The following is a 25795-nucleotide window of genomic DNA, read 5'->3' on the forward strand; positions in this document are numbered from 1 at the left end:
GGCCGGGGGAGCGGGCCCCCCGCCCCGCCCCGCCCCGCCCTACCTGCCGCCGCCGCCGCTGCTGCTCGCCATAGGCGCGGCCGCGCTGCGCGACGCCGCCGCCACCGCCGCCGCCGCCGCGGCGGGCTCGGGGCTCCCCGCGGCTCCGCGCCGGCACTGCCAGCCGCGCCGCGCCGCCCCGCGCACGTAGCCGCCGCCGCCGCTGCCACCGCCCCGCCGGGGGCGGGACGCGGACACGGCCCGCCCCGCGCCGCCCGTGGGGGCAGCCTGCCCCGCCAGCGCCGCACCGCCCCCGCGGCGGGGAGAGCCGGCCCCTGCGGCGGGAGCAGCCGGCGCCGGGACACCCCGCCCCGGTCTGCCTGGAAACCCCCGCCGGGCACCGGCCGCCCCTCGCCGGGAGGAAGGGTCCCTGCCTCCGGCCTGAGCCTCCCGGCCTGCGGCTCCCGCCCCTCGCACCGGCCGGCACGGCCCGAGAGAGCGGCGCAGGGGGAGCCCGGCTGGCGCCGGGTGGCGGCGCATCCCCGGGACCCCGGTGTGTGACAGCAGCCGCCGCCCATGGGCTTGCTGCGAGGTTTGTGAGCCGCTGGGCTCGCAGAGCACAGCTCACCCCGGGGAGGAACAGCAAAAGCTGTCGTATTGCTGAGCTCCGCGCCAGCCCTGCACCGGGCACAGGCTGGTTTTTCATCCGGCCCTGCAAGAAACGGAGGTTAACCTTCCTTCCCATTCAATGAGCGCGTTTCCCGGTTGGAGGGTGCGAAAGGCGGTGACCCGCCGGTTCGTCAGAGCAACGCTGCCACCTTCCTGCCGCGCTTTGTTTCCGAGCTGCACACATCTGGCCAGGTCCTGAACACTGCCTTCCCCGGGATCCTCCGCCGAGCTGTGCTCCGGGGGCTCCGAGAAATAGGCCGAGAAATTTCCATCACTGCTACAGGCGGGGGGGAAACAGAGCCGGTTTATAGCGGGGCTGCGAGGCTGACTGGCGGAGGCCGGGGACGCTCGGAGCCCCCGAGCTGCGTGGCCGTACCCTTACAAGCGCCTGTGATGCACTGCGGCCAACGGCTCGGAGGTTTTACAATGTCACCGTCTTTGTACAGCACTGAATACTCCGGCGTCACGAGCTCCCACCTTCTCACGTTGTAACTGCCACCATTAAAGCATGCTGTAAGCGACTGCTTCAGGGCCACGAAGAGAAAGAAAAGCATTTGAAATGAAAAGTGGGCCAGGGGGCAACCGGTTTCACAGCCTTTCTTCTCTTCTTTGTTGTGGACAGCCCTCACAAGAACAACGCCTTCTCTTTTGGATGGCCCTGCGCATCTAAGCACGCTCCCGCCTGGTGAGAACTGACCTGGTGCGGGGCTATAGTCACTGTACTACGCTGCTGAATTTACCGATTACTAAAACTACAGATCGCAAAGGCTCAGGCTCAGTTCCCGTCTTTCCCATCAGTAACAGACAAGCAGGGGCAAAATCATCTTTTCAGACCCTCGGAGTCCTAACAAACCTTCACCAGGTTTCTGCTAAACACCTTTCTGAGCATGAGGCCACCTCTGGGTAGGGAAAAAATTGCACTGTTGGGTGGTAAAGCCAAACAAAAGATGCAAAGGACAGGGAGGAAAGCCCACAGGCCTGGGAGAAAGCGTGGCTGTGTGAAGGTAAGATGCAGCTCCAAGCAAGGTTCAGGAGCTGCCCAAAGCCAGCAGAGGCAGTCCTGGGGTCTGGGCCCATGGTTTGGCTCCAGGGCCACCGCTCGGGCTTGGGGGGAACAGGTATGCAGGGATACTCATGATCCGGGAGGCTCTGCTGAGAGGGACTAAGCCTGGGGATAAAGCTCTTCCCATCCTTCCTGCTTGGCTGGTGTCAGACCATGACCCTGGGAAACAGAGATACTTCACGGCCTCTTGCTAGATTGTGCCCATCTAGAGCTAGTTTCCAGGCTTTCCCTCGTTTATTTTCAGAGCATCCCTGCATTGGGTCAGTACATCTTTTATTTGGGCTAACCCAGGTTCTGTGTCTTTGCTTTTCCTGAAGATCACTGGGGAAGTAGCCCCTCTCTGCATGCTGGAAGGAGCACTCTCCTTCCCCACTTCAAAAGTAGCACATTCAATTCCTCCTGGGGAAAGAGTAATTCTCTTCTCCCACCCTCTTGCCCAATTGCTCGTGATACCAGGTCGATGATTTCATTTCCAACTCTCTACATGCAAAGCCACTCAGCCGGTCGCCATCAAAATCACGTTTTTAAAGCAAGGTGACGTTTCTAGGAAGAAAAGATCTCTGCAGGGAAAATTGACTCTGGCGTCAAATTTGCAGCTACTTTTCTTCCTCCCTGTGCCTTGTGCAGGTAAAGGCAGAGAAAGCAGCAGCATTATTGGGGGCTACCCACCTCATGATGCCCACGGGCACTGCAGATCCTCTGAAGCCAGGGCAGGCTCCCAGTTGCTCTCTGATCTGCAGCAAGTGTAACCCAAAAGGCTGCCACTCTGCTCTATCCTCTTGCTTCCCATGGGAAAACTGGACAAACCCCTCCACCGGGGATGCTTCAAGCAGCTGCTTGACTCAGCCAGCTGAAAAATACCAGGGAGAGAAGCGCTTATCTCCGTTTGCCCGCTACTAGAGGTCATGGCCTGTATAAAACACGTCTTTCTGACAGCATGCAAGGTCAGCCAGAGAGGAGCTGGCCTAAGCAGGGAAAGTTTTGACTGTCAAAGCCCCTATCATAAAATAGGCCAAGCAGCAGGAGCTGAATCTCTCCCAAGGTAATGAAGAGGGGGAGAAAAGTCATGCAGCACTAGTCAAACTTTGGTGAGCTCGTGTAGGTGGTGAATGAAGCTAAGCCAGAAAAAACGTGCTGAACAGCATGGTGGCACAAAGACATCCCCAGTGCTGCTTGGAGGTTGTCCAAGGAGGAAAGCTCTTGTGCTTTCCCATGAACCTTACTTTTTATCCCACTATACCTGCATGGATGTGCAAATCTGTAAGTAACTTCAGATAGCCAGGGATGGTGTCTCCTGGCTTCTTCTACACATTCACCACAGGTAAAGCTGCCAGCTGTGAGTGAGAGATTTTCTGGGGAAACGGAAGATTTTGTTTCTCAGAAAATGTAGCTTTTGCTACAGATGTAGATGACCCCTTGTCTTCCCATCCACTTAGGCAGAGGAGGCATGTTTCTCCAAACAGGACTTCCTCTTGATTTACTTCTCAGCATATTACAAGTCCATTAAACATGAGCACTAGCATGCTGGATGCTGGTTTTGGAGCCATTTCCTATTTGCTGGAGCTTGAAAATATTCAGAAACCACCCCTAGCCCCTCTCCTAGCTGCCATCAGCTGGGGTTGAGAGGCAGGTGGCTGTAAAATTGCCAGCAATGGCATAAAGCATTTTGTTTAAAAAAAAAAAAAAAAGAAAAAGAAATGAATCCCATTTCAATGGATTCTATTATATACCAGAATTGCATTTGGAGTTATTAAATAGTGGCCCTGGAAAGTCCTATTGATGGGATTTAATTATTCATCTAAGTCTGAGGTGCCTCCACTTTACTGAGCCCTGCAGCTGCATCATTAATAAGATTTCTATCTATCTAAAGCACCTACTTCCTGGGTCAGGTAAAAGACACTGAGTTATCAATGGTATTTTAGAGCCTGACTCTGGGCTTTGTGGGACAAGAGGTGCAAATATAATCAGCCACTTGTGACAGGATGTGAACCTAAATCAGCTCAACAGAAGCATCAAGCTGCTGCAGCAAGCAGATGCTGGGAGCACTGGGGGCCACTGCAAAGCTCATGGGCTCCAGCACCAGCACTGAGCGAGGCTGGCATCCCCTCGGGACAGTGCTTGCCCTCCACACCACCAGACAGCCCAGAAGGTAAAAACCCCAGGTTCCCGCTTTGGCAGCAATTGAAGAAGCCACGTTCCCAAGGGCTCGGTGGCTGGCCAGGGAACAAGCAATGGGTTTACTGAATGCTTTCAAAGATCCTCCCCATGTTCCTCCTCAACCTTAAGGAGAAATCCTGTAGGGATGAGGAAATTTTGCCAAGAACTGCATTCCCCACACTGTTTTGCCCACCGTTTCTGCAGGAATGATATGAGTCTACCCCAAGGCACACCAAGCCATATACAAATGGTGATGACAGCACTTGAAGGGATCCTGGACATGCTTTGGGCAGGGGAAAGAGAAACGGTGGACAGCACCGCTGCTTGCCCAGAGCAGTGCTGCTGTACATGTGGGGCAGGAAGGTGGAGGCTTGGGGAAACTGGGGGCTGCAATGGGATAGGGACCCCCACCCAAAGGTGGGGATCTGAAGAGGAGGTGCATCCCCAGAACCGCTTGGCATCACACCCTGTGAAACCCAGGGCCAGGCCCCACTTCCCCATGGTGTCGTGAAAGAGTGGAATGCACCTGTCTCAAAAGAGAGAAGCAGCAATATGTTTTATTGAGGTAGAATGATAATTTGACAGGATTCAATAAATTCGATGGAATTTAACAAAGTTTAACAGTGGTTTACGAAGGTTCAGTAAGTTTGATGGCAAGGTTCGCTAGCTTAATTACTGCATGGAAGAAAGCTGAGTTAGAATCGAGTTAGAATGATTCACACAGAGACCAGAGACGAAAAGGATAAAGAAGACCCTCCCATTGAGTCACGAGGTTCAGAGTGGACCCCCTTACTTTCTAAACTCCTGATGGAGCTTAGGTGCAGCTAGGTTCAGTCTTAGTCTCAGACTTGGACAATGGTTTATGTCTAATGGAATTATCTATACAAAGTTTATAGTAATTAATATTTAATAGCTACATGGATGAGTAATGTTTCATTAGTATTAATTCAGCATGCCATCAGTCACTTACCAAAGATCTGCCGTTGGTAAAAGGTTTCTCTGCCTCGAGGAGCAACCTTGAGAGGCGTCTCAGCTCACGGGGAGATCACCGCCATGCAGCCACGCTGCCTAGCAGGGAGAGCTCAAAGGCGGCTCACTTAGGCTGTCATATTTATGGAATAAAGTGGTTGGCTCATAGTCAAATTACATGCGATGGGTAAGGTATGCATGAGACTCCTTGTACCCACAACTTTCTTTGTTCCTTGATAAAGCCACCCGCTATTCCTGTGTTAATCGCATGATTGGTGTTCCAAGCTCATATGTGTCGATGCTCACTGTGTCACTCTACTCCTTTGTGGGTTTTTAGAGAATGGATTGAAACTAGAGGAGTTCTTGGCCTTGCTTCAGCTCAGGCCTTTACCTCCTTTGGAGCCTGTACCAAACCACTGCCAGTTTGGTTAAGGGGTCGAGTGCATCCATCACACACGGGCAGGTCTCATACTGTGAATCCTAATCCCTTTACTTGTTCCTTCCCAGGCACAGCTTTCATAGAATCACAGAAAGCTTTGGCTTGGAAGGGGCCTTTAAAGATCATCCCTTGCAGGAGTTGCAGGGGCATCTTCAACTAGATCAGGTTGCTCAAAGCCTCGTCCAACTTGACCTTGAACACTTCTGATGATGGGGCATCCAAACTTCTCTGGGCAACCTGTTCCAGTGCCTCACCACCTTCATTGTAGAAAAATTCTTTCTTATGTCCAATCTAAACCTACCATCTTTCAGTTTAAAACCATTGGCCCTTGTCCTGTCACTACAGGCCCTGGTGAAAAGTGTCTCTCCATCTTTCTTATAAGACCCATTTGTATGTTGAAAGGCCTCAATAAGGTCTCCCTTCTCTTCTCCAGGCTGAACAATCCCAATTCTCTCAGCCTTTCTTCATGGGAGAGGTGTCCCAGCCCTTGGATCATTTTCGTGGCCCTTGTCTGGACCCACTCCAACAGGTCTTATGTTGGGGACCCCAGAGCTGGAGGCAGTGCTCCAGGTGGGGTCTCACCAGAGTGGAGTAGAGGAGCAGAATCACCTCCCTCGACCTGCTGGCGACGCTTTTTTTTATGCAGCCCAGGACACAGCTGGCTTTCTGGGCTGCGAGCACACATTGCTGGCTCATGTCCAGCTTTTCATCCACCAGTACCTCTGAGTCCTTCTCCGTAGGGCTTTCACGAAAGGCTGACCCAGAGTGTAGCGTTTCTTACTCAATCCTACAACCAACAATGAATTTTTAAGGCCACCATGAATCCCAAATCTTAAAAAATATTACTTGTCTATTTTAAAATCTTTCAGGAAGTAGAACAAGTGTTCATGTACTGATACATTTCGTAAAAGTGATGCTGTCAGTAACCTTAGTTTATGGGAAATACAGAGAGGGGTAGAGGAATGTGATTTGTTTGCCACTGATGCCACAAAAGCAACAGGCTGGTGAAATATAGACTGTGGGAAGCCAGCGGTGAGCTGAACAAGTGCATACTGATGCTCTGGCCTCTTAAATGTCTTGCAAAGCTTGGGCCTGACAAAGGGGATGCTGTAATTAGCTTGCGAAGTCCTTTTGGGAGTTTTGAATTGAAAGAAGGCTGCGAAGCAGCAGCTGTCTAGATTCAGGTGTCAGGGAAGTCTTGCCGAGCTCTCTCAGTGCCTGGTCAAGGCCCGTGCCTTCAAAGTCACGGCATGAACAAGAACTGAGCTGGGCACATTTAGGTAAATCTTCGTTTACTGCTCCACCGGTCATGGGGATTGGTTTCATGTCCTCATCACTAGCAGAAAGGTACTTAGTAGCACTAGACCAGGTCCTAATTTCTTCTGAATTCCTGTTTTCTGACTTTCTGTGCCCCCAGCATCAGACCTGGTCGGCGCTCCTTCAGCACGTCCCACGGTGCTACGCAAACGCTTCCCAAAGCCCCGTCCCCACCAAACAGCTAAAGCAGATCTGTTTGCCGGGACGAGGCTGGCTGGCATTGGCCATCTTCGCTCCCTCTCACAGGAATTCCTCGTCGCTCTCCTCATTCTCTGACCTGTGGCTGCTGCCTCACCGGCGCTGGGAGCCCCGGGACCTGCTGTACTGGGAATTCTCCGGGAATTGTTGCTGTTGATATTTTTCCTGTCAATGGAATCTCCCTTGTGCTCATAGGTTAAAGCTAAGTGGACTGGAGATCTCTTGGTGACGGTTACTGGGGCTTTCTGACTTAAACAGTTTATCCGTCGTTGGTGCTTATATCCTCCCTGGATACCGGTACGCCCGCAGCGCCAAATCCAACCCAAAATCCTCGTTGGAAGGCTCCTGCCGGCTCCCGCGCCGGTCACACCTGCTCGCTCCGCCGAGGCCTGACGGGGCTGCCCGGGCCCCGACACCCCCTGGGGTTTCTCTCCCTCGCCCCCAGCGCTGAGGGCCACCGTCCGCACTCCCGCCCGGACCTTCCCGCTCCACCGGCCCCGCCCCGGGCCCCGCCCCAGGCCCCGCCCCGGCGCACGCGGTGGCCCCCAGGGGGCAGGAGCGAGCCGCTGCCCCGCCGCGGGGCGGGTCTCGCTGAGGCCACGCCCTCTCCCCGCCCCGCCCCGCCGCCACAGCGCGGGCGTCACGTCCGGGCGCCGCGCATTGGGATTGGCCGGGTGCGGGCGGAAGTGTGGGCGGGGGTTGCCGCCGTTGCCGCAGTGACGGGGGCTGGGGGAGGGGGGGCGAAGATGGCGGCGCCGCCGCGTCGCTCCCAGCACCACCACCACCATCACCCGCCGCCGCCGCCCGGGCCGGTCTCGCCGCCTGCCGCCGCCTCGCCACCGCGCAGCCCCAGCCTGGCACCGGCCGACCTTGCCCCCGCCGCGCAGCGCCACAGCCTGGCCGGCCCCGAAGGCGAGGCTCCCCCCGACGTGGAGCGGCCTCCGGCCCCGGAGTGCTCGGAGGCTGCGGGCGCCGCCTCCCCGGGCCCGCCGCCGGGCTCGGGCAGCAGCTCCAGCAGTTCCTCCTCGTCCTCCTCCTCGCCTGCATCGTCGTCGGTCGCGTCGAGCCCGGCAGCGGAGAGCCCCGAGGCGGCGGGCCCGGGCGCGGCGAGCGGGGCCTTCCGCGAGCTGCTGGAGGCCTGCCGCAATGGGGACGTGACGCGCGTGAAGCGCCTGGTGGACACGGGCAACGTCAACGCCAAGGACATGGCGGGCCGCAAGTCCACGCCGCTCCACTTCGCCGCCGGTGGGTACCGGGACCGGGGAGGGGCCGGGGCCGGGCCGGGCCGGCCTCCCGTTGCCGGCGAGGGCAGTGACAGGCAGCGCGTCGGGACAGGGAGGGTGCAGCTCCCGGCCCGGCTTCCCAGGAGTCGCTTCTCTGGCTGCGGGGAGCGGACCTCTGGCGTCCCGGTGGCTCGGGAGAAGTCTGGTGTAAGCCGAGAGGAGGAGTGTGAGGCTTTCGCTGCAGATTGTGGGGAGACGACTGTTAAATCTCCTTTTTTCCCCTCATAAAGTGGAAGGAGATCCTTCCTTTGGGTGAAACGAGTGGGAGAGGAGATTCCGGAGGCGCAAAAGAGGCTGTGGGATCTAAAAGTACAGACACTTTTCCCTGTATTTGACACATAGGCTGCAGACTTGTGCACGTGTGCTTAGGAAGTGAGAAACTGGAATTCAGGACAGAGTTGGCTTGAAGTTAAGGGTTTCACAAGTATTGTAGTAGCTCTTGAAAGTTAGGGACCTCTGTGATGCATGTAGACTTGATAGGAATCAAAGTCTTGATTCCTTGTACTTTGTAACTTTTTTCTTTTATCTGAGCATAGCTGCTGATTGATTTCTGCATTTCTTGTCGTCTGAGTGGGCTGGGGAAAGAGATGAAGTGGAACAACTGAACTTGATAGAAGTTACATGTGTCCAGGAGAGAAAGTCCCTCTTAGTAGAGAGAAGAGACGTCATTGTGTCAGAAATAATATCATAAAAGCAGTTAACAGTGAGGTCCAACAGTTTACATTAACTGGAAGTAACCGTTACCTTCTAGGAAGTATAGCTATTATAGGTTTAGTGTAGTCCATAAAGAGAACGTTTTGTACAGGGCATCGTCTTCACTGGGGGCACAGTGCACATCAAGTTCATAATAAAAGTAAAATGAGGAGGATGTTTTAAATCATCATTCCTCACTTGGAACTTGCACGATTGCTGTGGTCAGGCTGAGGGCTTTCTGACGTGTGCCGCAGTGTTACGGGACTGGACCTTATGTAGTAAGGGACATAGGTCTTGTCTGAGATTTAAGTGGTGCACTAGTACACATAAGATAATTAACAAGACTGTATTAAGTGGTCAATATTAAAATGCTGGCATATGGCTTTAAAGCACCGTGTTGAAATTAATAATAAAAATGAACGTTTTACGGCACAATGTTGCCTGGAACTCTGAATAGCAGTGTTCAGTTTATCAGTCAGATAATACTCTCTGAGACTGTATGGGTTTGTTTTCATTTTCAAAGTACAGGTGGCATTTCATCATGGCCCTAAGGGAGCTTTTGGTCCTCAACCATTTCCTTTTCATTCTTTCCTGATCCCTGAGGTCTACCAGTGAAGCACAATCTTATGCAAGCAGAGTTTAAAACACAGTGAACTTCGGGAGTACAGACTTAATTTTAGTGAACCCTGGAACATAATGCTGGTACAACTGCATGTGTGTGCATGAAGTTCTTAATGTTTTGGAAGGTTCATCTTGAGTCTGCTCTGCTTGTTTTGGATTCAGACTTAAAATCAGACCTTGCTGCTTCCCCGTAAACTCTGAAATCTCCAGTTGTAACTTCAGTGCTAGTGCAAACTTCAGTGCTGAAGCTGCAGTGGTAACTTCTGCTTTGATTAGAGAAGGAATGGACAAAACTTACTTAAGGGGATAAGGCTTTGAAAGTTGATAGTGTCAATAAGATGTTACTGTAATAGCAATGGAAGGTGCTGCCTTGTAGCATGAGGAAAACAGCAGATGAAGTTCTCGTGCCGAACAAATTCCTGTATCTGTTTTTCTAGATTTAAAGACTTTCCTTAGCTATCATACATATTTTATCTCTAATCACTGCAGTATGTCTGGTCTAAATGGATATGACATGTAATAGCATTAGGCAGATTTCTTATTACAGAGATCTTGGGGTCCTGCATTTTGGAAAGGCCTGTAAGCACGTTGTTTGAATGCAACTGATCTTAGGCAGTATATATCTGCCAGTGATGCAATGTGTTGATTTATCTCCTCCTTTGTGGGCAAAAGGAGAAATAAAACTTGTTTGCTTCTGAGCATGGGAGTCTGCTGTGTATATGAAGCTGTGTTATGGATAATAGCTCGTTTTATGAGCCATACCTAGGCGTGAGTTGTGTGGCTTTCACTAGGGGAACGGGAGTTGGAGAGTGCAATATGCAATGTTTTACACTGCTGCTTTCAAACCTCTTGAAGCTAAACTCTTAAATGACCAGAGAGAGAGAGAGTTCCACTTCTGATCTTGTGGCTTGTGATAGACGAATTCTTCTTCTAATTTTTTCTTCACTTCCCAGTTTTGGGGGTAGCTGGATTCTCCCCCCGTCCCCAGGGACTTGACTTGTTCCTAGCTCAGTGTGGTTTTCTCAGATGTCCTTTTTGGCAACAGTGCCAGGCAGTTAAGTTACTTTTACTGTAATAGGGAAGGACAACTTCCCTGGTTCTAGTTACTTGTAAAAAGCACTAAGTTCAGGTTTCCTTCAGCTTTGTGAGGTTTCTAGTTTCAAAATCACCTTCATCTCCTTTCTCATGGCAGAAGGAAGATAAAAGGGGTGACTTCTGTCTGAGAGCATTCAGCATCCTTAGCAGCTACGTAAGCTGGGGATAAGGTGAGCACTGAAATATCTATAATCAATTATTTAAAAAGCTGGGGATATATCTAAATCTGTTTCTAGAAGTTGGAGTCATCTGTCCATTATTCGCTTCCAGATAAAATGTGCACAGCTACATCAAGTTGAAGCAACAGTCTTATCCAGGTTTTCTTTATCTGGGATATCTGAATTGTCAATTGATCTGAATGAAGGGAAATTGGTTCTTTAACTCTGTGGTGAAATGCCAGCTAGTGTGCTGAATAAATCTGACTTGCTTTGGTTAGCTATTAATAGGGCAGAAATTAATACTGAGGCCATATCAGGGTGATAGAGACCTCTCTTGTCAAGGAGGAAGAGGCTGAACAAAGGATCATTTTCCTTTCATCCTCTGACTGGACTGTTATTCTAGCAGAGCCTCTCTTGAAATTCTGAATGTCTTTCAGCATGTGTGGTGTTCAGCTTTTCCTTTGCAAGTGATTTGAGTGATTCTTCTATAAAGGTATGCATGCTTGGAAAGAGGAAAACTCAGTAGTGTCTCAACTGCTCTGTGGATTGCGGGATATTTGGGTCTCTGATACTAGTGCAGGCTTTGGATATTGTCCAGCAGCACCTGAGAATTAGAGTAAGAAGCAGATTCTAAAGACTTGAAAGTGATTGAGTGGCTTTAAAATGCAAAAAGAAATTAAGTGGAGGTATTAATGTATTCATAGCTTTTGCATTCAGTTTTTTTAATGAAAGCTAGCTTGCTTATAACTAAAAAAAAAAAAAAAAAACAAACCAAAAACCAAAAAAACCCCAAAAGCAACTGTGCTAGGCACGAACAAAGGTATGTTTGGCCCAAAGTTTTATCCGTACTGGTGGCCAAAAGCAGATGTCTAAGGAAGAGTTATACACTTGCCCTCTTCATATATGATACTTCTCTGAATACTCTTCCTGCAGTTTGTAGCTCAGCAACTGTTTGAGCAAGAACCAGTTTCTACATGTTAGTAGAAGCCTATCCTGTGGTAAGGAGTTCCACTGAATAATTGGACTGACTGTGTTCACACAGTCTATGTGATAATGTGTCACATTTTAGGTATACTTTGCGTGGGGTAGAGTGGGATTTTACTCAGCCTACATATCTTCTGTGAATCATTATGTGGTTTACGGGGGAGTGTGTGTGTGCCTGTATTGGTCCATTGTGTTTGAAGCAGGTTGGCAGTGATGCTTTCACGCCTCTTTTTTTGTGTGTCATCCTCCATTTATAGCACTCGCATACCAAGGTTGGCTTTCCAAGACTTTTTTGCCTTTAATATGCCTAGATGGGGAGGACTCCTGTGACATTTTGTCTGAAAACCCAGCTTTTTCCCAGAGCCAGCAAGAATTTGTAGGAACCGGCTTGGTAATGGACTTGCTTCTTCCCTTCTGAAACAGGGTTTAGCCTTACAAAAGGATATATATGTATTTGCTGCTGACACCTTGATTCATATGTTTTTAGGCCTAGTCCTTGCTGGTAAATCACTAGTAATAGCACCTCTTTCAGAAATGACTAGGTGGAAGCTGAGTCCTAGCTAATTTCTTCATATAGCCACAGTTGTGAGCTTGTCCAGTTCCACACCCATTTAATGAGAAGTTTAACTTTTTTTTTTTATCATGAAGTTAGCCCCTCAAGTTCTTGGGTAATGCATTCTTTTACCTTTACAGTTATTGTCTTTCTAGGGTTTAACCCAAGGATATAGAGAGTACTAATAGTAATTGCTGAACTGTGGCTTAATGCCCACTTCTGTACTGAGGAAGAGGTAGAGATTTCCAGAGTGGCTTTTGGAAGGTATGGAGTTGTGATCACAGGGTGAAGTGCTCTTGGTGGTATCAGCCCAAACTCGGGCCTGGAGAAACCTGATATAAGGTGAATTCTTAGAGCATCAGTGATATTCCTTGTTTTCTGTCTGCTTGGGTCTACAGTAATGGCAAAAGGCTGTTTGGGGAAAGTAGTTTTCTGTAAGCATGCTTTTCATATCACTAGTAATAACTGTTGGAAGTTAAATCTTTTTATGAAGGCTCACATGTATAACTATTCTTTGAAAAATTTCTGGAGTACACAACTTTAGTCCTGAAGGCAAAGGGATCTCACTTGGGTTGGAAAATAGTCAGTGGTCAGAGTTTAAGAATAGAGCTCATCAAGTTGATTTGTCACTAGCAAGCTGTTAATCATAAAAATGCAAGCTGCTTCAACATGTGTAAGTGAGATAAGCAACTGAGGAGGCAGAACTAACATAACTAGCTACTGAGTGTTCCTTGAGGGAGAGCCAGGAAACAGCAAGAAGTAGTTGGTAACTTATTACACGCTTCTGCTCTGTGCAGAGTGAATTGACCACTCCACCTGTGATGCAAGGTACAACAGGTTAGCTTAAATTGTCCTGGAAAACCTTTCCTTGAGATCCCATTCTTAAACTACTCTGCCTCATTTTGTTGCAGTTGTCTGATATATCCTTGCCGTAGAAGAGATGTCTGACCTTACTCCAACAGTTGTTTGCAAAGCTGAGTCACTGATTAATTCTGCCTTGTGCAACTTAAAGCAGGGGTAATGAAATTTTCAGCTGGATTCATATGCATAGAATGAAGAGTGCAGATTGTGTAGTCAATTAGGAAACGTCCTGGCAGCCTTACAGGCTCAGAGCCTGCACAATGCAGACTTTTTAATGTAAAAAGATGAATCGATAAATTACTGGCCTTGACTTTGGAATTCTTTCTTTTATGTGTTTTGTAGCATTTGCAGTACATGAACTCTGTTACAGTGTCACAAGTGTATTACTTCCTAGGCAGTTTCAGCTTGCTTTCTTTGTGACTGGTAACTTGTTCTCTTGAATGGTCTTGCAATACTTTGTGCAATGTATCGTATCACTTTCCTGTTTAAAATCCTTTGAAGGAATTTACAAGAGGATATACATGCAAAATCTCAGACCTTCAGTAATACTGAACCACGTACCCTTTTTCCCAGCTTGAAGGCTCTTCAGTTTACTTAGTTAAATCACTCAGTTTAATTGTGTTCTGCCTAGTGAAGTGGAAGAAGTGCTGGTAGATTTTTGGAAGAGCTGTCTTGGGGAAAAATCTGGTCCCAGAATGTGCAGTACTAAAGGAAAGAGATGTACAATGACTTAGCTTGAACTTCTTCCACCCTTTGCTTACAGTTTAAAACAATTCTCAAAAGGTCGTGTGTCTTGTAGGATGTGTGCTTCTCCACTTCAAGGGCTTGTATTCTCATATGAGCTACGTTTAGTGCTCTAACAAGTGGGATTACATTTAATAAAAGCATCTTTCCTGCTTTGCCTATGACCACAGTAATACCTGCAGGTGTGCTTAACCTGTGATTATACACTTTTGTAAAATTTAACTCCTTTTGGAGTCCGTGTGCTCTTAAGAGCAAGCAGGTGAAAGGAGGAGGAAAAATGCCTAGTGGGAGTTAGAAGTCTTCCATGTGATAGGATAAACTCTGCACATAACAGCAGCTTTGCAGAGGCTGGAATTGGCATTTGGAGGCATTCATGCTGTGTTGTGATCAAGTGACATTAGTTGGGCAGTGGGTGAAATGGGACAGGAGTACTTAAACTGATCAAACTGACTGCTTGATGTACTGACTGGGGAAAGCATTCTTCTAATTCTAGTGGGAAATACATACGTTTATTTGGGTTTTTTCACCAAACTTTCCGAGTATCAGCCTTGAAATTGGGAAATGAGTTATGTGGCTTCTGGGAATATTAGTAGTTGTCTAAGCTGTTACCATGTGAAAGCTTGTGACTAACTGAATGCAAGTTTAACATGGAAGCCCTAACTGGAGCATGTAACAGAGGGTGTCAACTGATGCTTCTGTTGCTTTCCTTGCATCGCTTCCTTCATCAGTCATTCAACCTGCTCACCCTCTTGCCTCTAGTTACTTAGGTTCAATGCCACAAGAAGAGGTGGGACAGGACAAGCTTGCGGGCTGGGAGCAGGATGTGAAGGGGGAGTAGGACAGGTCTTCTGGGCAGCAGTAGTAAGCATTTGGTGGTGTCTCTGTGTATGGACTTGTCTGACGGCATTTAAAAGTTTTATTTAGCTTAATTTTTAAGCTGCCAGTTTACTACCTAAAGCCTTTTTTTCTCACTTTCAGCTGGAAGTGACAGGTGTAAACTGGAAAAAGGCAAGAATACAGCATTGGCAAAGACCTAGTTAAGTGGTGTTTTCTCTGCATTGTCTGCCTGTCTCTTGATTTATGTAAGGCTATCATAGCTACTTCCATCTCCTGGCTTTCACCAAGCCTTAGTCTTCAGTTGTTTCTATGAGATGACTGGAGAAATGAAGAGCCTGTCAGTCACTCTGAATTTTTGCCTTTTGGTTTGACTGATGAGTGTTTCACTCTTAAATTTAAGATGTACTCTTGCTACTGCCTTTTTATAATGGGATGACCGCTTCCTTTCTCTCCTGGACGATGTGTTTTCTGAGGTACTGCGACTTGCCTGAAACTTCTAAATTGTGTAAAGAAGCTAAAATGAGTGCAAAGCTTGTGCGTTTTACCTGTGTGAAATAGCCCAAGCTAATAAGGTACCCTGCCCATGAGTGTGCTTTGAAAGCTGGCAGGTGAATCTCATCAAAACAAGCTTGCATGATGGGCCTTTAAATGAGTCTGCCCTGGTTTTGGATGTTTTCTGTAGGAACCTTCTATTTGATTGTCTTTTGGGATCTTTGATTACAGGGCCTTTCTTGGCAGCTCTTCCTTAGACTTTGTAAATTAAAGTTACACTGGAAATATACAAGAGTAGGATTCTTAAAGTCACCTTAAATGACATCACATCAGTTTCTTCAGTTTAAATGGAATTATATGCGCTTCATCTGTCACAAATGGCTTGGCATGTGTTTGTTTTTTTTTTTTTTTTTTACAAAAACAACACTGCAGGGGTTTCAGTAATTACAGCTGCTTTGTCAGATTGTGTCATGTGATCATTTTAAAGACTTTCAGGCACTTTGTCAATTCAAGTTTTTACAGGCTTGCCTTTGGTGGCAGTGGAGGGGGACGAAGCTGTTCCTGTAATTGGTTACTTTTTCTGTCAAAGATGAGTGGTCTGGTGGGATAAAATCACAGTAACCTTTACTGTGCTTTTTGAGAACTGAACAGAATTCACCAAGAACTGTGAAGTGTTTGTTGCTGGCATTTCCAAAGATACCTTTATCAATGACCCCATGTCCAGCAGTACCTTGAAGAAGTATGTGTGTAGTCCTGAAAGTCACAGCACTGAACAATTTGAAAAGGAATCTGGGTTTTCAGGCACTGTCAGGTTGTTTTTCGTCGGGAGACGAGAAGTACGTGTAAAGCAAATGCTCGTGCAGTTTCAGCACTTTTTTTAGTAGTACAGTCTATAAAAACTAAAGACTAATAAAATCTGTTGATTTACTGTTTAGTTAAAAGCATGCTTTTCTGATTCTTGACTTGCTCAATTTTCCTTCACCAGTCAAATGAACAATATAAACCTTGAGGGCTTGCTTCTTGTTATTTGTGCCCTGGGCCTGTTAGCTTTGCTGTGGGACCAGATACCCTTTGTTTGCTGTTGTACCCATTTAAGCTGTCATTTTCTGTTTGAAGACTTACAGGTGATGTTCCTTGACTGTTTTATAACAGAAACAAACAAACAAAAAATCAGTTTTCATGCTAGAAGCTGCAGTGATTTACAGTAGCAGTGGCCTTGCTGACAGTTTAGTTAAGAAAAACATGTCTTCTGGTACCAGTTTTGTTGTGATAAATAAGTATCACTTTTAATAATACCAGTTTTGATTCGCATGCTTCCATTTCTGTAGTGTAATTTCAGTATATAATGTACCAGAAAGCTTTGACTCGTCTGCAGTGATGGACTAAAATTGGATTGCTGAGTGGGGTGGCAGTCTGGTTGTGGGCCCCTCCCTGCAGCTGATATGGCTCAGCAGCTTGAGGAGCAGCTGCTGAACTGCTGTTTAGCCCCATGTATTAAAGAAAACCCACTTTGGTATCTGCTCAGTATGCTAACTTGTAATTTGTAGTGGTTCAGCATCAGTGCTGCAAGCAGCTGAGAGCTCTGTACGGTGGGGATGGGAGAATCCCTACAGCTATCCAAAAGTAACCAGGCTATACTTGTTAACTGGAGCCCTTGAGCTACGTTACCATACAGGTAACACCAAGGTGTGAACTGCTACAGTCTACTAGATGTGAGCATCTGTGTGTGCATCATTGATGACTTCCTCAGACTGTTCTTCCACCTGCTTGCTTGTATCTCATATAAAAATATTTCTTTAGGCAGAAATAAAGATATTGTTAAACTGTCATCAAAACTCTCAAACCATGATAAGCCTCAGTAAAGGGGCTTTTTGTTTTGATCCTGCCTGCCTTAACCGTACTATTAGTCAGCTTCTAGAAAACTTCTGTCCTTCAAGAAAGGGTGTTTAAGGACTTTGTGCTTCACTGAGGAGACTGTAAATTCCTGCAGAATGGCTAGCCTGCAGCTTGACTGAAAGCTGGATGTCAAGTTATAACATTAGCCTTAACTGGATAAGCTAGTGTGGATGCAAAGCTGCTAGATCTGGCTTAGAGATCTCTCCGTATGGACTGTGGGGGAACAGCATGTTAATTCTGCACCAAAAGTCTGCATAGCTGTAACTAGTGCACTACTCTGGGAAACAAAGGGACTTAACTCATTGAAATGGAGGTCCTATCCAGGGACTGCAACTCTGGGGTAAAACGTTCTGATTTGAGAAGTCTTCATGCATGAGTTGTTGCCTGCCACAGAGGGTGCTCACTTTGGAGAGTCATTTCTGTCACTGAGCAGCATTTTGCTGCAGCTGAGTTACGTGGTCACCTGCGGGAGAACTGACAGCTGCTTTGTTGCTTCCCTTGAGCTTTATATTTGCCTTCTAGAAGGGAAATAATGTCTTGTGTTTTTGATCCATGATCTGTGCAGTTAATACAATCTATAAGCTGCCAGTTAGCACCACTGCGGAATTTCACTTGCTGCAGCATTTAATTCAGCTGTTTCATAAACATAGTTCATATACATGGGATTCTTCATACTTAAGCTGGTTGGTATCCATGATTGCCAGAAGACACAGTAACTCTTAAAGTGACAGTCTTTTAAAATATCCAGTGATATTGCTTTTAGCCCTGAGGTTTATAAGAAATGCAATCCAACCTTTGAGATGCAACCTACTACAAAAATGAACACTTGTATTCTAGTTCAAACTGTCCCTCTTGAGCCTGATACCTGATTTTTGTTCCTGTCCTCTAAGGCAGTGGTCTGCAAAGTGGAGTGTGCCAGATATTTCACTGGGGTGCAGGAAGAAAATATATTTTGCATCATTAATAAATATAATAGAAATTTTAAAACAGTGTTTATTTCATCTTTATCTTGGCCTTTTTAAACTTCTATTTTTGTGTACGTTTATAATCTACATAATGGAATCATAGAATCGTTAAGGTTGGAAAAGACCCTCAAGATCACCGAGTCCAACCATTAGCCTAGCACTGCCAAGTCCACCACTAAACCATGTCTTCAAGCACCACGTCTACCCGTCCTTTAAATACCTCCAGGGATGGAGACTCAACCACTTCCCTGGGCAGCCTGTTCCAGTGCCTGACTGCCCTTTCAGTGAAGAAGTTTTTCCTAATATCCAACCTAAACTTCTCCTGGCACAACTTGAGGCCGTTTCCTCTTGTCCTATCACTTCTTACTTGGGAGAAGAGACCAACCCCCACCTTGCTACAACCTCCTTTCAGGTAGTTGTAGAGAGCAATAAGGTCTCCCCCTCAGTCTTCTCTTCTCCAGGCTAAACAACCCCAGTTCCCTCAGCTGCTCCTCATAAGACTTGGGCTCTAGGCCCTTCACCAACTTCCTTGCCTTTCTTTGGACGCATTCCAGCACCTGAGTGTCCCTGTTGTAGTGAGGGGCCCAAAACTGAACACAGTACTTGAGGTGCGGCCTCACCAGTGCCGAATAGTATGGTAGTGCATGTGTATGATTTATAAATATACATATATTGGGGTGCATGCTCAAAAATCTTTTTACTGGTAGGGGTGCACAATCAAAGTTTGGAGACGGCTGCTCTAAGGCATTTGAAGCAATAAGAAGCACATTTGGGCACTAGAACCTTTCCAGGTTCATTGTGGACAACAAGATAACGGTGTCAGGGCCTGGCATGCTGATGTAGGATTTTGAAGTGTATTAGTTTAATGAGGCTGGCTATATGGTGATGTTTTCCCTGGCCATAACAGAGGCTGTTTTCCTAGGCTGAGACCTTCCTGAGGCATTATTTCCCAGCTGAGGTCTCAGTTCTACTTATCTGTAACTTAGTCTCTCTGTCAGTTTGTCAGCTGGACCCTTTGTAAGAGAGTGAGAATGTAGTTTGGGTTGAGATAAGGTTGTTCTGCTTGAGCACTGACAGTGTCCTTCAGTGTTTATTAATATGAGGTCTTCTCCAAGATGAAGACCTATATCAGGAGATAGTATGTAAGGTGCTTGCATTAGGTACATACAGAGTATACTAAATTTTTAAAACTAATAAAAAGCATTTCTTGAAAAAGAATGGTAAGCCTATTTTAGAACTTCTTCATGAGATAGAGTAGCAGACAGCCAGGCTGATTATAATACACCACTATTCACCTCTGTCATGAATGTAAGTGAATCTTCCAGCTGTTGTTTGAGCAGGTGAATATAGTCTCACTTTATAGTGAAATGAACCAAAAAGTGGAACAGGGACATGAATGATATCATTTGTGCATGGACTGAGAGTGAACAGTTTAAAATATTAAATCATGTTGTTTTACCAGACAAATGAACAGAAATATGTTCTCTTACAGGTTTTGGAAGGAAGGATGTTGTAGAGCACTTGCTACAGACAGGAGCCAATGTTCATGCTCGTGATGATGGAGGGCTGATACCGCTTCACAACGCCTGTTCCTTTGGTCATGCTGAAGTGGTTAGTCTGTTACTGTGTCAAGGGGCAGACCCAAATGCTAGAGACAATTGGAACTACACTCCTTTGCATGAAGCTGCTATCAAGGGGAAGATAGATGTGTGTATTGGTAAGTGTCTGTCACTTCTCATATTGAAACTTTACCAGATATGTGTTTTGTGCAGTTGTAATTGTTAATGTGCTGCATTCGAGATGAAAGATACTGGTTGTTCTTAACAGCTAACTTCTTTTAAACTAGCAGGTAGGTATAGTGGTAGTCACGTAAGACTAACTTTTTCATGGTATATAATGCAAGCTTTGCTGAACTTGCATCTGGAAAACTAACCTGGGGAGGTTGGGTAAAGTCTCCTTGTCTGTTAAATTGCAACATTCAAAATCTAAATATGGAAGTTTGTCTTGGTCGCTCTCAAGAAAACTAATTTCATTAGGTAAAGAGTTTGCTTTTTGGGCTGCTCTATCTGTCATCTTAGTGGTTAGGAAGATGGTTAATCTTTAATTCTATATGGGAACGGGGAAACATCTTATTAGTCCTTTGGAGCTTTCAAATACAAGTTACAGGACACCGTTGTTCACAGTGGTTGTATATCTTCAGTGTGTGTGCTGTAGCCTGGAGCCAAAGCAATTTCAAATAAAATTGAACACTTCAATCATTTTAAATGTATCTAGAACATATAAAGAGCTTTTCAGTCAGGATGTCTTTAACTTTTATGGGTTTTCTCAGTGTACTTAGTATTACTTTTTTTTTTTTTTTTTTTCTAAATGGGAACTTCTATTTTTATTTTTTACACTCAGATCAGTTCCTTGAACTCATTTATCAATTCTGGTTCTTCTCACATCTACTAACTTGAATAACATAGTCTGCTCAACATTGTGATTTTTATCAAATGTGGAAAGAAAAGCTTGATTTTTTTAGGAACTGCAGTTAAGATTATGAACATGAGATTTGTTTTATATGTTATCAAGATAACAAGACACAATTTTCAGAATTTCAGTTAATGTCTATTTGCTTAAAGACTTACTACATAAAATTCCTGCAGAGAAAGCTACAAAACTCACAGGGCAAGTTCTTGCATTAGCTTTATTGCAATACTTATGTCATTACTTAAAAAAACACCAAAGATTGAGGGGAAGAAAATCGGAGGAAACAGCAAAATATAAATTTTAATCTATTTCTTCTCTTTAGAAGGAATATGATGGACTTCATTTAATCTCTGTTGCAAGGTAAAACATATGGAGGATATTCTACAGAAGTTACTGAGTATAGTTGATTACGCAGCAGTACTGTGGGAAGAGATCCATTCATATAGTAGGTCTCAGTAACAGTCTGTTGTCACAGTGGTGAATGGGAAAGTAAGCTTAATTCCAGTCAGTAACTGGGGTTTTGTATGTGACTTAAAGGAATTAATTACTTTGGTCTGTTCAGTGGTGGAGTCTTCCTGGCTTTGGGAACTGCTGACTGAAAATACAAATTAAATGGGAGAAGGCTGACAGTAAGAGAGAGGCTCCTTTATACCTGTAAAGGAGGACTGGGTTTGTTTGCTTTGGAAAATATTTGTCTTGCTCAGTCTTATAAAACCTTTTTATAAAGCGGGGGAGTGCAGCCGCACATCTTTGTAGTCATAGGTGACAGGACTAAAGATGGTTGCAAGAGGATTTTAGGATTTGGGGAGGCAGCATGGGTAGTGTAGCTTTGGGTGGTTTGTCTAAAGACTCTGTGGCACTCTTTGGAGGAGATTGGGCAGGTCAGATCAAGGCAGCAGATTATGTGGTACATCAATTTTGACGTACAATACTGACAGTAATTTGAGATTATTTAGATCTAATTTCCATAATCAAAGAAGTGATGATACCTTTAAGGGTATACTCTAATTCAGCAAGAAGTTGTGAGCTTAGTGAAAGGAAGTACAAAATCAAATTTATGGCTTTTATTACACAGAACTTCATTCTGTGTTCCATGCACAGGTGAGGTCTGTGACTCTAAATGTTAGGTGCTAGACTAATTCAGCACGTGATATTGGTCAAATCCCAAAGCTCTTCTGCTGTCCGCTGCAATTGTCAGCTTCCTTGGAAGCACTGAGCAGGGCTGCAGGACTAGATGCAGTTCTCCTTACAAAGCTACTTGCAGGCAGATTGGAGTCTGGGACTGTTTTATTTTAAACAAGCAAGCATGGTGCTGTTGTGCTCAGTTTAGTTACAGATATCCATGTATGTTGTACTTCAGTCAGATATTTGGTCTGTCAATGCAAGAGTTATTACTGAAGGCCGTGTCACCAGTCACTAGATTGAATATGTACTGTAGTATGATGCTTCTTTGGGATTTAGTTGATTCCATAAAACTGCTAGGACATGAGTATAGACAAAGAGCGAGCTTGTTTGCAGTTTATATCTAGTGGGCAAGCATGTTTTGCTGTCTTTGGCAAGTTCCTGTTTCTTTTCAATGGTTATATATATAATTTTTATATTAAGGTCTTCGGCTTTTATCTCAAAGTCTTTTGAAGGAACACATTATACACAGGGATAATGGAACAATGATTGCTTAGGGCACGAATTCTGACTAGGAGTACTTGAATAGCTTTCTGGAACATATTGTACAGTACTGTTATTTACACCTTAAGTGTGTTACAGTAGAAATGATGGAAGAAATTGGTGTGTTAAAAAATCCCATTCTTAGAGTGTTCCTCTTTTTAAACAAGCAAGGCATGCTTTTTAAAAAGCATTAATTGAAGAACAGTGGAAATCTTGGCATAACCAAGAATTTACTGCTGAACTTAGGTATCTGTCTGAAAAGCAATAGACTGTGTAGGAATTAGTCATCTAGCCTCATTTTTGCCTACCTATTCTTGGCATCTTCTTCCAAATGATGTAATGGGAGAGAATTTTCCAATTTATCTTCTCTCCTTCCTTTCTTCTGTGCCATACCAGTCTGCATCATATCTAGCATAGAACGCTGTTCTTTTTGGCCACTTCACAGGTCAAAAAGAGACAAAACGATAATTGAGCGGAGTGCGGAGATGCAGCACATTTGTGAATAATGATTTTTCGGAGGAAAACTCAAAGCATCGAAGCAAAGTGGGAGGACCGGCAAAAGCTAGGTAGTGATTGCCCTACAACTATAGAGTGCTCTTGTGTCTAGCACTAGCCTTGGAACAGAGTGGGCATATTTATGTTACAAGTACTATGAGTGCTCAGCCATACAGCTGAGCACTGTTTGCGCCTACTACTAATAGGTACAAACCCCGCCACTGGGAAGCTTGTGTGGAAGTAACAAGTGTACGTGAACTGATGCAAACTCATCAGACTATGCACAAACTTCTACTCCAGGAAACTGTAAGGACAGCAAATGACTGATATGATTTCTTGTACTTCTGTTTTAGTGGTTGCATAATACAATCATAGGACAGTGTAGGAACTTAAAGGGAGAGAATGCAAACGTGCTGAGTTTGGGAGGAATATGGACTGTGGCTCTTCTAGGTGGCTGTTGCTTTTGTGTGCTGGGTCTGGAAGTATAGGAGGTCTTGGAGAATGGTAAGCAGTGCTCAGTTGGTTTGCTGACCATCTCTTATAATACATTTAGTCACTGCAAATTTGTTTAGCTGCTAAGTAATTGAATCCATTTGAAAGCAATGTTTGCTATATGTAATCAATTTTTGGACCAAATGTATTGAAGCATTAAAACCAATTGTTAGATAGCGTCCTCCAGTATTTTATGGCTTCTAGGATTGCTTTATCTGTCAGGAAGATGCATTTTTAATGTCTGTGGACTGCTTCTAGAGCTAATGAAAAGTGGTTTTGTTCCTCAGTGTTGCATTTGCTCATGGAATAACGAATGAATGGTGAACTCTGCAAAGTGTGTTTGGAGGAATGCTGCGATGTGAGGGTAGTGACTGTTCTGCAGGTTGGGCTGGGGAGAAAGGATGATCTGTTTCTTCATCTGAAAGTCTATACTGCGGTCAGACCAAAGATCCACGTAGCTCACTTTTCTCTAACAATGACATGTAGCAGATGCTCAGAGACTGTGAATGGCTTGAGCGTATCCTTCTTTCTCATGGCAATCAGCAATTTAGGAACTTGATGAAGCAGAGGCTGCATCTGGACTGTGTTACATAGCCATTGGTAGACAAAATTCTTGAATGACAGATCTAATCACTTCTTAAATGCTGCTATACTTTTGGTTTTGAAGGTGTTCTGTGGCAAGAGAATTTTACAATTTAATAGTCTTGCAGGAAGAGAACAACCCTTTCTTTTCTTTAAAACGTTATTCTTGATGACTTTTATTGCAAGCCATTCAGGACTTCTGTGAGAAATAGTGAACACTAATTTCGATTTGCACTTTGCATATCCTTTGTGATTTTATAGGCCTGTATCTCTTCCCTCAAATGTCTCTCTTCCAAGCTGAAAAACTTAACGTCTTCTGTCATGTTATCCTGTTGAATATTCTGTTGTTGTTTGTTTTGGTTTTTTTTTAAGGGTGAGGGGTTGGTATGAGGGGTACAGACATCAAAACTGGGTGTAGTAGATTATAGAATAACTTAATGTTCTTTCTGTTTTGGTTTTCTGGTTGCTGAGCACTGAACAGGAGTACCTCTAAGGTATTTCCTGAGTGGTAACAGCTCCTTTAAAACTGTGTGTTTGTGCAACACACAGGGGTTTTTTGTTAAAAAAAAAAAATCTAGGCTAAAAATAACCTTACAGAAGCTGTCCTTATGCAGTCTGTCTGGGCTTGCTTTGCCCTCCACTGTGTGTGTTTCTGCAGAGGCCGTAGTTGTTCCTGCAGAAATTTTTTTTTTGGTGGGTCTCCAGTTAAGTGTTGTGAGAACTGTAGGACTGGTAGCCTAAAAGTGATCTCAGGTGTCATACGCCTGCCTAGTTTTTAAGGGCATCCTTCACAAATATGCAAACCATGAGCATCTTCTATGGTGATGCCATGATTTATGGATTTGAACATACAAGGTACTTCAGTAATATTAGGGAAATAAAAAATTCTAGGTACTGAAAGCTCCCTTCAACACTGTACAAAACTGTAAAAGTTTTTAAAAATTACTTTTAGTCCATGCAATGGTAAGGATCCATCAGGAATTACTTAGTATGACATTAGACCTAAGTTTTTACTGGCTTCCTCTGGGCTAGTTATAAAATTTCCTGCAAAGATCCTGTGGCATGATGAATTTACTGTCCCAGCGCTATGAAGCGATCTCTAATGGTAGTGTCAAGGTGCATTTGTCTCTCTTTTTGACCAGAGAACTTCTGTGGAAGTTGATTCCCCCCGCCCCCCTTACCCTTTTTGCACTTGAAAGATACAGCAAGCAAACAAACTAAAACTTTAGCTAGCAGCTTTTCCAACATACAGGTCCTGCCCTTAGCGTAGTGATCACTGTTATTTAAATGTCTCCTTGTTAACATGTCAAAACATTGCTCACCCTGCTGTGCTTCCTCAGGACTGGGGCAGGAGAAAAATTCATTAGCTATTACATATCTTTAGGCTGAAATACGTGGAGGGAATATGACGTGACCCCTTCCTGCAGGGCAGATAAACCTTCTGTCAGGATTAAAAATAAAAAAAAAAAAATCTACGAAAGGTAGTTTATGGGTTGAACTAGTGCACAGTAAACCCTAAAGGAATTGTACAAATGGTAATTTGCCCAATCATTGAACTGCTCGTCTGTTTGGTCACCTTGCAAAGAAGGCATATACAAAAAATAGTGTAATTATTACAATTTACAATATTTTTGTCCCTTGAGATTTAATATGCTCAAAGCATTTTGCCTTCTAAGCAGAGGAACTATATTGCTCTAAAAGTTATGGCTGTGTCCGATTTTACTATCTGAAAAATGAAAAAAAAAAAAAAAGTCACAGGAAGTGCTATCAAAGAGCAAAATGGTGCAGTAGGCAGTTCTTTTGGGGGATTGGGAGTGGGGTGGGGGTGAGGTGAGGGGGAGCAGCTTTAGCATCTTAACTGAAAAATGATTACAGTGATTGTAGATTTAGCTGCTGGATTGACAGAAGCCTGTAAGAAGACTAGTAGCTTCTTAATAAGTATTAGAGGGGGATATTGGTAATTGAGGTACATTGGGAGCTGGTTATGCACGTTGTTTGTTGGAGAGATGTACTGAATTCCCGAAAACACTCTTGGAGAACTGGTGTTCTAGAAGGAAGCTTAGATTCAAAGAGGCATCCCAGGAATCTGATACTCAGAGGCTTGAAAAATCATTGGAAA

The 25795-nt window shown here is 45.2% G+C and overlaps 1 protein-coding gene across 5 annotated transcripts in view; it reads left to right on the forward strand.

Moving 5' to 3' along the window:
* Window positions 1–7515: 7515 nt before the first annotated feature.
* The window catches only part of TNKS (tankyrase), a 145423-nt gene continuing 127143 nt past the window's right edge, over window positions 7516–25795 (forward strand). For all 5 annotated transcript variants that reach the window (XR_015699864.1, XM_087737102.1, XM_009474885.2 and 2 more), the window contains exons 1-2: window positions 7516–8036; window positions 19466–19690. Coding sequence is in view for 4 of the 5 variants with exons in the window: in XM_087737102.1 (XP_087593228.1) it covers window positions 7538–8036; window positions 19466–19690 (724 nt within the window). In the remaining variant the exon portion in view is untranslated. The remainder of the gene's footprint in view (window positions 8037–19465; window positions 19691–25795) is intronic.

The sequence above is a fragment of the Nipponia nippon genome, unplaced genomic scaffold, assembly GCF_047370975.1.
Source record: "Nipponia nippon isolate SJK-2023a ecotype South Korea unplaced genomic scaffold, ASM4737097v1 scaffold_6, whole genome shotgun sequence".
NCBI classification, from domain to species: domain Eukaryota; kingdom Metazoa; phylum Chordata; class Aves; order Pelecaniformes; family Threskiornithidae; genus Nipponia; species Nipponia nippon.